The 16,715-nt window shown below is 35.1% G+C and overlaps 1 protein-coding gene and 1 long non-coding RNA gene across 17 annotated transcripts; both read left to right on the forward strand.

Annotated features, from left to right (window-relative positions):
• The first annotated feature begins 314 nt into the window (after positions 1-314).
• On the forward strand, positions 315-704 carry LOC110943297 (uclacyanin 1-like). The gene has a single exon (XM_022185047.1). It carries the CDS (start codon positions 315-317, stop codon positions 702-704), a length of 390 nt encoding a protein of 129 aa, XP_022040739.1.
• A 1,898-nt stretch (positions 705-2,602) lies between these two features.
• On the forward strand, positions 2,603-7,015 carry LOC110940735. Of its 16 annotated transcripts, none has more exons than XR_004893344.1 (17): positions 2,603-2,875; positions 3,159-3,341; positions 3,428-3,476; positions 3,570-3,636; positions 3,750-3,863; positions 3,955-4,015; positions 4,133-4,193; positions 4,437-4,549; positions 4,816-4,901; positions 5,006-5,083; positions 5,158-5,245; positions 5,325-5,437; positions 5,536-5,623; positions 5,886-5,941; positions 6,113-6,191; positions 6,330-6,448; positions 6,661-7,014. It is a non-coding gene; the product is annotated as an uncharacterized LOC110940735 (long non-coding RNA). The 16 variants fall into 16 exon arrangements; XR_004893342.1 differs by having other exon boundaries at positions 3,159-3,284; positions 3,395-3,476; XR_004893346.1 differs by having other exon boundaries at positions 3,264-3,341; positions 6,661-7,013.
• The last annotated feature ends 9,700 nt before the right edge of the window (positions 7,016-16,715 follow it).

The raw sequence follows: 16,715 nt of genomic DNA on the forward strand, positions 1-16,715 counted from the left end.
CAATAAATCTGGGAATAACCTCCTTGTAAGAATCAAACCCAGGATCTAATGGTCCCTAAGCCTTATCCCACTTCTAAGTTATCAATATGCTCTAATGTTGTATTGTAGAATATACAAATCGTGATATAACCTTTTATGCCATAATATTATTTCTCTTATACACATTTATGTTTAGAATGAAACATATTTACATAATTACATTACATTAAATAGTAAACTTTAAAATTTAATTACCATTAATATCTGCAATTCCACCATCTATGTAAGAACCCAAGTTCCATCTCTATGGTATCATCTATTTCATCAATCAAAAAATGGAAAACTTAAAGTTGAATTTGCTTGTGGTTATGGCCATGGTAGTTGTATCCATGGAGTTCCATTGCACATTGGCAAAAGAACATATAGTTGGCGGTCCGTTCGGTTGGAATGTGCCGAATAACAAATACTTCGTTAACGATGTTTTGGTTTTTAACTTCCCGACAGGAGTCCATAACGCTGCAGTAGTTTCGCTGTCGGCTCATGACAGATGCGACGGATCGGAAGTTTATCAAATGTACCCCAACTCGCCTGCTACAGTTCCATTGAACCTCCCTGGACTCTACTGTTTCATCAGCACTATAGGCTCCGATTGCCAAGCGTTAATGAAAATGATAGTCAAGGTTGGGGACAGCGCTAACACCACGGTTTCGGTGTTACCTCATTGAGTTTGTGTTATTATGAAATGAATATACGATATTATAACGTTATTTAGATAAGTTGGTATCATTTTATGTGTTTATTAGTGTTTTAAGAAAGTTCTACGTGTTTACAATTTGGACAGTGTCAAAAACTGGATTTGATATTATAAAATATAAAATCTAAAAGTATGTAAATATAAAAAAGCCTAAGAAGTAAACATTCATCATTCAAGTAAAATAGAAATATACAAAAATAACAAAACTAAATAATAAACTGAATCGATAAATTAAGTTTTTTTTTAAACGACTAATCTCTTAATCACCTGTTATTGTGATTTGAACTCAAAACCTTCCCTTTTACAACCTAAGTGTTTTTTAAAAGCTTTGCCTTTATCAATTGAACAAATTAAGTAACAAACTTAACATACTAACTAATAAGCTTAATTGTTTAAAAATGTTTAATAAGATGAGTGAGTGGGTGTGATCTAGTATTTAAAAAAAAGAAGATAAAAGAACTTCAACAAATTAAGATCAATGCCATTCTCCTTTGATGTGTACCATGCATTAAAAATCTATGTATATATAATCTATTTCAATATCAATCTATACTAGTAATTGTACCCGTCGTGCGTTGCGGCTGCGTCAAAACATACAATAACTCGAATTTATTCCGTCGAATAAAAACATATTATATTTGACCTGACTTGTTTCCGAACAAAATTTACGTCAAAACGTAGATCAACTGAAAACGTACATAAAAATAGGCATGAAAACATATTATATTTGACCCTAGTCGTTTAAAAAAAATGATATTAAAACATAAACCAACTTGAATTTATACCTACATGTCCATAAAAATAAGCACATAAGAACATAGTTTTTTAGTTAAAGAATGAAAGTAAAGGGAATAAACTTTAAACTTTAAAAACTAAAGATAGTTAAATGACATTTTACAAAATTTTTAAAAATTAAAAGGGGTGTAAATATCAATATTAAAGTTGAGAGAAAATTAAAAAGTGTGTATACTAATTCACACTTTTAATATATATTAGTTTTATTAATAATGACATAACCATTTTTAGTTGACTATATGAGACTTAAAAATTGCTAATAGCAAAAATAAAAAAGAACAGATCAGGGATCGAACACTTGATGTCTAGTTTATTATTTATACGCCCAACCAATATAGCAGACTCCCATTTTGTTTGTTTTTCGCCAAAGTTTAATATATAAGAAAGAAGAGGTGGGTGTGAGTAGAAAGCCACCGACTTTTAGTTTTAATATATATGTAAACATGTGTGGAGGCATCGTACGCGACAAGATAAAGTATAGACTAAAATCGACCCAACTCTTTTTTGAATTAAATTTACGTCGAAACATAGCAACTCAAATTTATCTCATCGAATGAAACGTATTATATTTGACCTGATTTGTTCCCGAACAAAATTTACATAAAAATAAAACATTTTGTAACTGACCCGACTCATTTTCAAAAGAAAAATACGTTAACGCGTAGACAAACTCGAATTTAATTTATACTGATGCGTACATCAAAATAACAACGTAAGAAATTAGTTTTAGGATAAACTCAATACTTTTGAAACATGAGAGGTTAAAATGACATGTATAAAATTAAAGGGTTAGTTTTGTTATTACAAAAAATTTAAGAGGTAAAAAGGGTTGGTGGCTTTTATCACCGACCTTTAATCTATATATATATAAACATGATAAATAAGGGCTGATGTGTCATGATATGAGGGCTTGGAAAATGATGTGGCATCACCTTAGGCATTTTAGAAATTGGTTTTGGCTCCAAAATTTCGGGTCTTTTTTTTTTCTTCATATGGGTATACACGGGATCCGGATTTTGAACCGGGTATATATTGTTTCTAAAATTTTCTTTTCACTCAAGAACACTACAGAACTTCATTTCCGCTTTCTCTCCTATTCTCCCTGTAAACCCTAATCAAAAACTTCATCGCCGCTTTCATTTTTGTGGCAATCAGAGGTAACATAGTTGGATTCAAGCGATGATGGTTTGATATGCCGACCATGATTCATCGGCGCTGATGCTTTCTGATTATCCTCTGCTTTGATTTCAATCTTCCGTTTAAGGTGATTGTCAATTTCAATTCAACAACCGATTAAAGGTTTCCCATGGAGTCTGCAAATATCAGAGATGTATTGACTTCCTGAAGGTAATCTTCTTCTCCATTCCCAATCCGTCATCGAAACCCTCAAGGTAAGTTTGAAGTTAAGTTCAACGCGGATTTTATTCGACACCACGATGTTTGATTTACTAACATTCATCTAATATCTGAGTATGTTCATGGATTTGGGGGTTTTGATGATTCTCGGTTGTTACAACTTGGGTGTTGTTTGATATTACGATCTATCAGTTGCTTAATTACATTTAATCGTTTATGTTTCATGTCTTTTCATTGTTGTGTGTTAATTGATTAAAATTTTGAATTATGGTAGGGTTTATTTCAGATTTCTATTTCTGGTCTGGTTACTGTGGATGACATTTGGTGAATTACAAAGGAAAGTCTCTAATTTGTATACTTAACTGATTGAATTGTACAGAGGAAAGCGAGTTTTGTTGTGGTGAGATCAGATCTGATCTGGTGGTGTGAAGATGGACTATTATAATTTTTGTCTCTGGTAATTACATATCCTGTTTTTTATTGTTATTTATCATCTTTCGTTTAATGCAGTATTTAAGAGACCCTTCTTGGATGACGTTTTAGGATTTTTCTTTGAGAGATTTGACGTTGCCATTTGGTCTTCAAGAACCAGGTATTATATTGTTAGTAAGTTAAATGTATTTTACCATTCAGTGTCTCCTATAATACGCTGTGAGCACTTTGTAAATCATGAAATTATGCATAGGAAAATTTTGGACCCTATGGTTGATTATTTGTTAGGGGATTTGAAGAAGAAGCTGGTGTTTATTTGGGTACGTGTTTCGTATTTTTCAAGAGACCCTTCATTGAAAAGATGTGGTCAATGGCAGCATTATATTTGTTTGTTATTAACTAATGTTATTATAAGATGTATTATTGTTTTTAGGACATATCTCACTGCACCAATTCAAGTGCCTGAAGCCTTGAAAACTATCACAAGTTCATAGTCTTCAAGAAACTGGGAAGATATGGGAAGGAAATGGTCGTATCGCCTAATCCTGTAAGTCTCATCTCTTTCTCTTATTAAAACTTACATACAAACCTTTGTCGCGTATCATGTTTCAATTTCTGTTACGTTCATTATTGTGTAGAAGCACACTTGAATCTTTCCGTTGTCTTACACGCACAAGGATATAAATGACAACTCTTTAGGTAAGTTGTTTTATAATTCATTTATTTTTGTATTTTTGTGAAAATAGATATTATAATCCTGCCGTTTATATTTTGGACTCCCTAACTGTGTGAAACTGTATGCTTTCTTTCTTGCAGGCCCTGATGGTGATCTTCGAGTCTATCTAGAAGGTGTGGCCGCCAGTGAAAATGTCAAAATGTATGTACAATTGTTAATTGTTAGTGTTAAACGATAGTGTAATAAGTCTTAATTAGTTCCTACTTGCTACAGTTGTTTGTGTTTTGCAAGTTTCAAAAGTTTAATTTGATAATGGTTAGTTAACATATCAGAACGGGCCAGATTAAAAGTGTGTTCAATAGTTTCAGGTCAAAAAGTGTCATTTTAGAAGGAAAAAAACTACATAATGTTTTAATATTCTCATAAGTATTTTTTTTTTTGCAGATTTGGAATTCAAGGAAGAAAAGTAAACATTACAGGAACAGATGACTGTGTCCAGTTCCTCTCTACCTTCGGTCTTTAGTAGAGGTGGAAAATGGCGCGATTGGATGAGTTAGGTAATGGGTCAAAGCTGGTAATTTTTTTGTACAGGAGTTAGCCCCAAATGCTTTTTGTCTAATTTTAATTGACTAGAAAACATATCCCTTTATATAAATCTAATGAAAACATTTTTAGTGCTAAAGACTACAGAGATGGCTATGGGAATGTTGGGTGGTTGAATTTAAATTGGTTAACCTTTTGAGGAAAAGGTTTGATAGGGTCAACTTCAAAAGTATATTTCGGGTGATTTTTGACGTATTTCTTTTAACTAACTTTTGCTTAGTAAACGATGCATCGTTTCAAGATGTAGCTCATGCAACAACGTTAGCTGGTTTTTAATTTGCACTACCCAGGTTCGTTTCCGGTTCGGTATGTTTTTTTTCTCTTCTTTTCTTTGTTATTTTTCTGTCATATATATCTGGTGATAACGCACGTATAGTTTCATTTCTCTAATATATAGATTTTCTTGCCAGTTTACAGTATGCATATCCCAATCAACAAGAAACTTGAGGTCGCTGTTAAAAGAACAAGTAAATCATTCCCTCAAAAGGGTATGTTAGTCTTTTCATATTTTTTGTTCTTGTGCTAATTGTTTTTTTAATGTATTTAAGTTTATCTCTTTTAGTATGCCTCTGTGCCATTCTAAAGTGGAGAAAGTAACTACAGAAGACCTCTTTGAGCTCTCAGAGATTGAAAAGTACAACCGGGGAATGGTATTATTATTACCTGATCCACTCATGATCGAACGATATTATTAATTTAAACTGATCGACCCGTTACATATTTATGCAGACTAGGCGTACGGTTTCTCTCTCTGATGTGGATAATACCCCAGAATCTTTATCGGTGTTCAGCGATAATGATGTACATGGGTTATATGACTTTCTTCTTCTTCTTAATTACATGTGAGTACATGTTCTCAATCAGGAAAGATTTAAGTTTTGTAAATTTTTAATATTTCTAACCTTTTTAAATAGTGAAAGTCTTTGTTTTTTATTTGCAGGTTTCTTTTACCATCTCTGAATATACTAGATGTTCCTTTACTTTATTCACGAGTACCATTTGAAAATGCTGCTGTTTTTGCACCAGAGGTTTGTTTGTAACTCTTAGTAGGGGTGTTTGTGGTCTGGTTTTGACTAAAATTCTAGGTCAAACCGCTAACTACGATTTCTGGAAATGATAAACCAATTCAACCTGGTTGGGTGGCCGGATAGATTGGCTGTTTGAATTGATATTTTTTTCCTTCTAAGAAAGTATGTATAAAATTTTCAAATGATAAAATGGTTCATGACTATAATATATATACATAACTACATATTCCAAAAATTTGGTCATGGATTGTGCACTTCATAGGTTAAATGCAAGGAGGTGAGGAAAATTGATAATGTATTCGCTTTAAATGCAAGCAGGTTCTCTTATGTATTTTTGACAAATATGTACTCTAATGTATTTATATACAGATATTCATTAAATGTTTATTAGCATGTTTTGAATTTGAGGGGGGTTATAAATTAGGGATTTTGGTTTATTGCGATATTTTAAGGGGATTTTGTGTAAACTGAGTGTCTTTTATCATGCAGGTATTATGGTCTCTTGCCCCATTGCTGAGGTGGGGGGTGGATCCTCTAATGTTCATTAAGTATTGAAACTCCAATTCAAGTAAGGTTTCTAATTTATGCAGTACCACATTGTTATTTTCCAGAACTTTAATTTGTTTCGTTTAATTTATGCAGTCCCGCACTACTGTTGATATGAAACTGCTCAAGTAACATAGAATTTCTTTGAATTAATGTTCAGGTTTTTGTTCATCCATCTTTTTGAATATCTTGCTGACGTCATCCAGGTTAACAAATTAAATGATGAAAGAATTTGGAGAAAAGGTTTTCGTGTTTGGTTGTTGATTCGGCGTTGAGTATGTAACTACTGTGAACCTTTCTACTCCAAACAAGTCGAATAAACAAAACTTAACGGGTTTAATGGGTTTGCACAAAGTATTATTCTAACGCGTATAAGTATATAACTTCTGTTTAATTAAAAACTTGAATTATTTATCGCATTAATTACTGATGCTAGAAAATCTGGATTTTTTTTTATAAAAGTTTATGACTCAGACACTACATATTGGCAGGCTTAGGAGAATTCAAAGAAAGGATGGGGACGTGGCTGTGGTAAATCAAAGTCACGCACCCTGACCCACGGTACTTTTGGGCTTCTTGCACCATCCCGGCATACAAGCAGGTCAGCACATTTGGATGCATCACCAATGAGACATCACTGTTCGAAAGGCCGAAGAATGCCAGATGGGACACAGGGTAATACAATGGGAAGAAGGAAACCTATTCTAACAGGTTTACCATAAGGTTTGATATAGAGGCTTAACATTGTATTGAATTTTTTTAAAGAGGACTTAAAATCATAGTGGGTTTATGATCAAGTGGAGGTTTATGTAATGGGGCTTCTAAATATAGTATTGATTTTTTTTAACTTTAAAAAATAAATTTATGAGTTTGACCCATACTGTGTTTAACTAAGTTCTTTTATTTGAAAAAAAGATTGCCTGTCGAGCCCATTAGATATACTATATTTACCTACCCATTCATCTTTGTGAGTAGTGTACATCTAGACCATATAATTTATTATCATTGCATATTACTGAACTAATTTGTTCATTCCCCACAGTCTGTGTTTACTTTTGATCACTTGACTTCTTAGTTATAAAAAGCTTGCCTCACTTTGGCGCACTTAGACGCAAACTTGTCTGATTGTTTTGAGGTTATGGTTGTACAGGAGGCGTAGGTAAAACCAAGGCACGCCTTTTGTTCATGCCATATTCAGTGCATTAGCAAGCTTTACATATGGGTTGTTTATATAGTAAATTGTATATAAAGCTTATTTAAATATAAATTTTAGGTTACTGTTGATATGTACGTATGAAAAGTATAAAAAAGATTTATATAGAAAGTCAACTTTGTTATTGAACGAGTCGTTAATGTCAAACTCAGTTATTTTGACTATAGAAAGTCAATTGCATTGTTTTTAGTATACCATATTCTATTTATAATTTGAAAAAAAAGTTGATTAAAAAGGCAATTTGGAAGTCATCTGCACGTCTACACATGTCAATGATAACATTTTTTTATTATTCAATCTGCGTAATACACGAGGTATTGGGTCAGGTATGACCGTATGGGTATGTGATTATTAAAATATAAAGTAACATAATAGTAGAATGGTATCTAGACCAACGTTTATTTTATATATTTAAACACTTATAATTTTGTTGGTTATTTTTGTAGAGGGGGACTCGATTTACTAAGGGAAATGTTTTGACATATAAATAAATTTCTCTACCTGTGTCGCATATAAAATAAAACAACCCGTGGGTACCACGGGTGATAACCTAATAATATATAAATCTATATCTATACTATATAACAAAACAAAATGCTTACGCATGCTCTTTTGAAGTTAAGCCCTCACCATATTTTTTTCAATCAATTAAGTTTAAAAAAAAAGTAGCTTTTTCAAAAAAAAAAAAAAAACCCATTTTATTAATCATTAATTAGTTAGTTAGTTAGTTACAATTTATTTTTTTATCGTATCATTTACTAAATTTATATTGTTTCCTTTTTAAATGATTAATTCAAATGGTTTTCATAAGAGCACATTTTATCTAATTTATAAATACCCATATCATTCACGTTTCATGTACCGTTTTTTATGAGTTTTTCTGTTTTTCCATATACAATTTCATATTAACATCAACTTTTTTTCATTATTAAACATTAATGCATAATGTTGTTAGAATGCGGGGTGTGGACTTGGGTTTGGGGTGTGGGTAGCCAAGTAACACCGTTTTAGTCATATCGGGCCAGCGTGGGTAGCGGCGTTGGCTCGTTGGCGTGGCTATAAAGCCTAGCGTGGGACGGGTTGGGGAGATGATGTGGATGACTGAGATTGGCTGAGTTCATGTTAGGGGTAACCGAACCATAACCGACATAACCGAACCACTAGTAACCAATATAACCAATGGTTATGGTTATGAAACTTTGTATAACCGCTCAATCGGTTATGGTTATGGTTATGAAGCTTTGGTTAACCGAATATAACCAAAACCGAACCGAAGTTGTGATGTTAACTTTATATAATAGATTTGTGTTTTACAAAACCATATAGAGGGTTTTTACTAAGATAAAAGTATGTTAGTAACAAAATGATCTTGATATAGATGTCATTTATTTTGATAAAGAACTAAGGTGTTATGGTCATAATTGTTTTTGTTTGAGAATTATCTTATTAAAAAGAACTCTAAATCGGTAGTTTAACCAAAAAGTTTAGTCTTCATTATCTTATAAAATAGGCTCAAGCTAAGTTCAAATCGTGCACAACCCTATTTATTTCAAACCTTGTTTGATTACTTAACCAAAATTAACCAAAACCGAACCATAACCGAATTCATAACCGATTAACCACAACTGAAGTTTGGTTATGGTTATGGTTACCAAAACTCCATAACCGAACTAGCGGTTATGGTTATGGATAATAGTAAAAACCGACCCAAACCGACCCATGCACACCCCTAGTTCATGTGACCGTTGGGCTAGCCGTTGGCCAACCAATTCTTACTAAATTTTACTATCCAAATATTCAAAAACCACCTCCCATCACCCAAAAAATATATACAATGAATTCTTCAAGTTCAAACGATTCGTCAGATAGTTATGATTCTTCATCCTGGTCGAGCGACGGAGCAGAAATATTGTTATATACAGTGTCGACGGTCCTGAAAGCTATGGTTGAAGATTTAGAAGAAGGGACTTCCCAACCCCAACCCAAACGGAGGAAATATATCATTCGTGAACGCGAAACCGCTAATGATTTGCTGGTAAGCGATTATTGGTCACCCAAACCAACGTATGATGAAGTGATGAAGGAATGTTTAGGCGTCGTTTTCGAATGAAATTTATTTTTAAGAATATCAAAGGATTTAGAGGATAATTACGATTTTTTCCGACAAAGACCCGATGCACGTGGTAATTTAGGATTTAACACATGGCAAAAGGTTACGGCCGCCCCAAGACAATTGGCTTATGGGAATAGTTCTGACATAATGGACGAGTATTTAAAAATGTCGGGACGGGTGGCTAGGGAAAGTCTTCACAATTTTTGTGCGTATATCATTTAACTATATATGAAAAAGTACTTGAGAAAACCAACGTTTAGTGATATGCAACAAATTATGGAATATCACGCTGAATATCATGGTCTCCTCGGGATGATAGGCTGAATATCATGAACATCACGTTTAGTGTATCACAAGATCTTTGGATACGACATGCATTCTTTGGTATGCCAGGTTCACATAACCATATAAACATTATTCATCACTCGCCCCTTTTCAATGATCTGATAAATGGTGTTGGACCTAAAGGAACATTTTTTGTAAATGATGTTGAATACATGCATGGGTACTATCTTGTTGATGGAATTTACCCTAAGTGGACTGTTTTTGTGAAATCTTTTTCAAGAGATGGAACCCTAGATCCTAAAAGAGTAAAGTTTAACAAAGTTCAGATGGCGGCACGCAAAGACATCGAGCGAGCATTTAGTGTTTTGCAGAAAACGTGGCGCATTTTGAGCATGCCATGTCGATTGTATGAAAAAGATCAAATAAGAAACGTGATGTACACATGCATCATTCTACACAACATGATTTTAGAGGATTAAGGCCGGGCAATAGTTGAATATTATCCCGAAGGGACCCAATCAAATAACAAAGACATTAGTGACAAACAGAGAACGCAAAACCAAAATCTAATCGGCTCATGACAAATAAATGCAAATCTTCAAGCTGATTTGGTACAACATGTTTTAACACTTAGATTTAACAACATTGAAGACGAAGATGAAGATGATTGATTTTTTTCGTAATGTAATGTATTTTTTTGTTGTATTTATTTAATATTAATTAAATAGGTGTTTTTAACAATAATATGTTAAATTCTATGATTAAAATATAAAAACCAAAAAGAAAAAAGAAACATAGGTGCCAAATGGCACCCCACGCCACCTAACCACGCCAGCTCCACACCCTACTATTTTGGGTGTGGACTGGTGGAGCCCACAAATGCCACATGTCAACCCAAGCCCTCACACGCCCGCAGTCTTGTAGGAGCCGTCAAATCTATGTTACTTTGTGGGATGATAATTGTAAGGCTACAAGTGCGGTATAAAGCCGTTAATGGTTTTATCACACCACCTCAGCGTCACCTCACCGCCACATCATACAGGGGGCTTTAAAGTCTCTTCCTTTAGCTTGCATGCAATGGTTTAAAGCTCCCATCATCATTAACTAATTATTTTTATTTAAATTTAAACATTATTTAATTTTGATATATTAATTTAAAACTCATAATTTAAATGAAAAATAAAATGCCATAATTTAAATAAAAATACAATGTCATAATTTAAATAAAAAAATACAATGTCACTAAAAAATCACTCGTCGTGTCCTCCTTGTTCACAACAAAACCATAGGTGCTCGTGGTCACCACGATGGTGTTGTCCTTTCCAAACGGTTGGGCATGTCGCCCACTCCCAGTGTGTGCAATCAAGACTACCTAATATCCCGGGAAACCCGTGTATCCGCTGATGGGCCTCGTATAAAAGTGGAACGTCGTCAGCGGTTGGCATACTCAAATATCGCCTCCCGTAAAGAAAGTTAACACCTAATATAATAGTGTTAATAAACTATAAATAAAAAAATTAATAATAATAACAATAATAATAATAAACTGTAAATAATAAAAATAATAATAATAACAATAATAATAATAATAATAATAATAATAATAATAATAACAATACTAATAATAAAAATACCTTCACATAAATTTTCAAGACAATCACGACAACTTCTGGCCGACATCCTTAAATATTCATCCCACGCATCATTCGCTGTGTCGTACGCTAGTTACTTAATTGCGGCAGTACACTTTTGTATTCCAGAAAAACCAATTTTGCGACTAGCTGTCACACCCCGAAATATCAGAGCTGGCGTGACTGGACTGGTATCTTCATTGCATAGCGGAAGCAATTAAGCTAAGACTTCTAGAAAATGAACGTCCACTAAATACTCGACTCCACATGATTCTCCTATTCCAACCGTGCCTTAACTTTGAAATGCAACCTGAGAAAGTAACATGTGAAAAATCAACATAAAGTTGAGCGAGTTCATAGTTTGTTTTTAAAAGATTTGAAATAAATCTTTTTTAATAACCGGTTTTTTTAAAAGTTGTTGTGAAAATACAGTAAAATCATTTTTCTCGGCATGTTATATAAAAACTGTGAGCTCCAAATAAACTTGTAAACATTTGAGAGATTCTTTTGATAACCGGTATGTAAAGCGCCTATAAACAGATCAATTAATGTTTTCCAAGGACATTAATATATGTGACGACATAGGAAGTACTCAACCCGAGTAGATTATTATTAGTGTCGAATCACCTCGACTATGTCGAATCACCTTGAGTATGTCAAATCCCTTTGACTGTGTCAAATCACCTTGATTGTGTCAAATCACCTTGACTGTTGTTGAATCACCTCGACTGGGACACAACAGCACTCTAAGTGGTCACACAAGGACCATGAGTAGGGATCGGCCGTACCCGTTAGATCTAACCCTTGTCCATGGTTCTTAAGAGAGTTAATGGCACTTCAGTTTCAGCCTATGCTCACATGATCTAATAGTTCATTTCATAGCCAAATCATACCCATGTTGACCGAGTCGACCCAAACCAAACTTCTTTTTTTGACTGTTGTTGAACTAAAACATAGCAAGACCCGAACCACGAACCATGAGGACCTGAGCTTAACCGAGATCAAAACTGACCCGAATCCCGAGAACTGAACCGAAGTTGGGGTTTGACCAGCTTTGACCGTTGCACTGAAACCAGAACCCCTAGAGCTGAATCTGAAACTCTATATCTGACTCGACTGTGTTTGACATGAGTCCCAAACCACAACTGAATCAGACGAAACCCGTAACTCACTTGAAACACCTGAAACAAACACGAACTGAGCCACACCATAACCACCTCAACTGCCATCATCACCCAGAGAAGAAACACAGACTGCCACTGCCGCCGCCGCTTTCCGACGCCACCTCGTCTTCCACCGCCGTGCTTCATCATCGTCGCCGGAAATGACGATCGGAGCTGGTCCGACCGGAAAAACTGGGAGAGAGAATGAGCTGTAGGAGGGGGGTGTTTGCCGACGTGGAACTCGATGTCGAAACGCCGGTGGTTCGGCTTCTGGTTATTCCGGTCGTCGTAGAGTAATCAGAGGGAGGGAGAGATGTTCACCGAGAGAGAGATATGGGGAGCAAATGAGGAACCTGATTCTCCTCTTTTTTTGTGTGATTACGTGTGATTACAAGTTGAAGATCGTGAGGCAGAATGGGGTTTCATTTGTGTGTGTGTATGGATGTCATCGAGAGAGAGGAAGCAGGAATGATGCAAATTTTGTTTGTGCTATGAAGATGGAGATAGGGTTTTGAGAGAATGAGAGGGGAAAGGCAACATATAGCGGCTGATGAATATGAAGTGGAACTAGGGTTCACTTCTAATTTATACAAGCCCAATATTGCGTCTCGTGTGGCCCGTAATTCCTACGAGACCCGTTTTCAACACTCGTTTTTCTAAAAAAAATGTCGTAAATTATTCTTACAAAATCAAGAAACGTAATTTAGTGTCGGTAATTGCGTTCGCGCGTTCGTTCGTCAATCACGGTCAAAGTCGCGTTTTTCGTTCACGTTTACGTTTTGTGGCATACGGAAGCACTATAAATTCGCGAAAATAATTTTATAAGTATAAAATATTCGTAGAACATTCACGATTGTCGGCTCAGTATTTTGTACGGTGCTAGTTCATTACCGTTTAACATTTCGCAGATTTTCCGCAGATCATCATACATGTACTGTAGAGCCGGTTAGACGTTCCTAGACACTCCAAAGGACTAATTAAGTTAATTTGAGTCTTAAACACTATTTATTATCGTCCTAATATTTGTTAATCGCGTAATTAGGAGCCGTAAATTACCGGTTGTCACATTCTCCCCCTGTTAATAAAATTTCGTCCTCGAAATTTAGACTACGTTAACTCCTTAGAGTTATGTTATGCGTAGGTAAATACAAATATTACCAAAGTGAATGAACATGAAATCGAATCATGTGAATTCAAGGACGTACTACAGCAATAAGAACCCAACGGTTAAAAGAAATGTGTTCCAGAAGTTGATGTCAAAGGAAACGAGACGTACTCATACAGTCACCAGGGTGACTAATTAACAGGGGTCCAATAAAAGAGGAAGTTTGAGCAATAGAATTCCAAACGGACGTTCACAATATGCAAATGAATTATAGAAATGATAATATCCTCTAGATGAAACTTAGAATCGACAGGCTCAATGAAATAGAAACATGAAAATGATTTGTCAACTTTCGAACCAATAGATGAATAAAATTAGCGTGTTGACATTATTGAATTGCAAGGATACACCGAAATGAAATACAAATTAACCTGGTGTATCATCGTCTTAAGACATAGTTGCATTAAGAGTGTTTAAATGATGAGTCAAACGAAAAGTATACTTAGTTACGTATGAAACGGTTGACCATGATTAGCACAAGCTATAAGTTTATACCGACACCACAAGGTGTCGTAGTGAATGAAATAATTTAATAATAACGGTGATCGAACAAGTTCACCGTGTTTGAAATCAATTGAAAGCACAACAAAGTAAATCTGAAAATTTGTTTCAAACAACCTCATAGGATTTTCAACTGAAAATAGAACATCAAAGAAATAATGTTTTTGACCGAAAATGAAGAAGCAGTGAATATCGCGAAACATTCGATCAATAATGAAAGAATCGTTAGTAGGTACACCGGAGTATAAAATGAATTTGTGTACCATTGTCTTAACACACGATCATGTAAAGACTGCTTTAATATGATAAATCAAAGCGGATTTAAAACAAATCAATAAATAAATAATTAAATCCGTGCATGAGATGTGTAAACGAGATTAGCGTAAGCTTCAAATTAGTGAAAACGCCACCACAAGATGGTTGTGACTAACAAACGATTTAGTGGAGTTGAAAACCAAACAAGTCCACTATGACTCGGAACAAATGAATCGCTTGTTAAGAAAATAGATTTGAATATGATGCTCTCAATACATCATATGGTGTCTTAAATTGAATATGTGTAACGGACAAGTTCAAACAATTGAACTTGGTTTAAGCGCAATCAAACAATAAATACATGTATCGACAAGGAATTTTCAACATGGTGACGACGAAAAACCATGTACGTGACTTGAAAAGAAAGAGGAGTTTCAAGAAATTCGTTGACTCGATAGCAAGGAGTCAACACTTACAATAATGTAGGTCATTCGAACCACCAAGAAATAATTAGACATGCGTAACAAACGATGCATGTGTAGCATATGGATTTTTCAAGAGTTGAAGCAAATGAGTGTTCGCTATAATAAAAGGAATTATCATGATGCAATGACCATTAAGAGGAGTAGAGATGTGAAAACCTACTCACTAGATGCAAAAGTCGGAATTTCATTGAAAGAAATTTAAGAACTTTACCTAGGGTTTCATGCGATGACCGGTTGTTAGGTGACATTAGCATGGAATGTCGAACATAGAGTATTTGTCGTTAATGAGGAAGGGGAAATGCGGAGACATGTGGCTTCTCCGTGGTGTAATTCGTGTCGTTTGCAGGACCGTGTGACACATCACCGCATCCTGATCGGTAGTTCCCCTGTTGACAGAATCTAGCGTCGTCGTTGAATTGCGCCATCGTGTCTTTTCAAAGGCCTTGCCTCCATAGTCGTGTGTGACGTACTTCAACCTCCGTTGATGTATAGATTAAGTTTCATGAAATCTTGCACGCCCGTGCTTTGTTTTGCGTAGGTTACCTGCTCGGTTAAATAAAATAGCGTAGACGACTTAATAATGGCGTTCGCCCGAGTTAATAGTCGTGTTTCCTATGAGATAATCTTTAATGAACTTCGACATAAGTTTCTAAAGGTTCTAAATGCATGTTTTCTAAACTCTCAAAGTTATGTGTTCTGTGTGTAATTGTTTTGTGTACCGTGTATAAAACACAACGTGTGCGTATGTTTAAAAACAAAGTTTTGACTCATTGTCTTCGGCAACGGTTGGAGACTATATTTGAGTCTTAGGCATTCTATATGTATTCAAAGTCTTAATAGTCTAAGTCCCAGAGAAAGGTGAGGTTAGAGCCTAGGTATCTCTACAGAAACCTAATTCGCTGAAACCTATAGCTCTGATACCAATCTGTCACACCCTGAAATATCAGAGCTAGTGTGACTGGACTGGTATCTTCATTGCATAGTGGAAGCAGTTAAGCTTAGACTTCTAGAAAACGAATGCCCACTAAATACTCGACTCCACATGGTTCTCCTATTCCAACCGTGCCTTAACTTTGAAATGCAACCTGAGAAAGAAACATGCGAAAAATAAACATAAACTTGAGCGAGTTCATAGTTTGTTTGTAAAAGTTGTTGTGAAAATATAGTAAAATCATTTTTCTCGGCATGTTATATGAAAACTGTGAGCTCCAAATAAACTTGTAAACATTTGAGAGATTCTTTTGATAACCGGTATGTAAAGCGTCTATGAACAGATCAATTAATGTTTTGCAAGGACATTAATATATGTGACGACATAGGAAGTACTCAACCCAAGTAGACTATTATTAGTGTCGAATCACCTCGACTGTGTCGAATCACCTTGACTGTGTTAAATCCCCTTGATTGTATCAAATCACCTTGACTGTGTCAAATCACCTTGACCGTTGTCGAATCACCTCAACTGGGACACAACAGCACTCTAAGTGGTCACACAAGGACCATGAGCGGGGCTCGGCCGTACCCGTTGGATCTAACCCTTGTCCATGGTTCTTAAGAGAGTTAATGGCACTTCAGTTTCAGCCTATGCTCACATGATCTAATAGTTCATTTCATAGCCAAATCATACCCATGTTGACATGTATTTCACCCCCGAGAGTTATAAAATCCGAAAATAGTTAAGAGAAAAGGGGGACATGAACCATTGGGTTGTCTCATTTTTCGTACACAGACCAAC

This window comes from Helianthus annuus, chromosome 5, assembly GCF_002127325.2.
Source record: "Helianthus annuus cultivar XRQ/B chromosome 5, HanXRQr2.0-SUNRISE, whole genome shotgun sequence".
In the NCBI taxonomy this organism is placed as follows: domain Eukaryota; kingdom Viridiplantae; phylum Streptophyta; class Magnoliopsida; order Asterales; family Asteraceae; genus Helianthus; species Helianthus annuus.

Bases quoted from the DNA above. Each gene is read 5' to 3' on its own strand.
- LOC110943297 (XM_022185047.1), top strand. From the start codon at position 315: ATGGAAAACTTAAAGTTGAATTTGCTTGTGGTTATGGCCATGGTAGTT.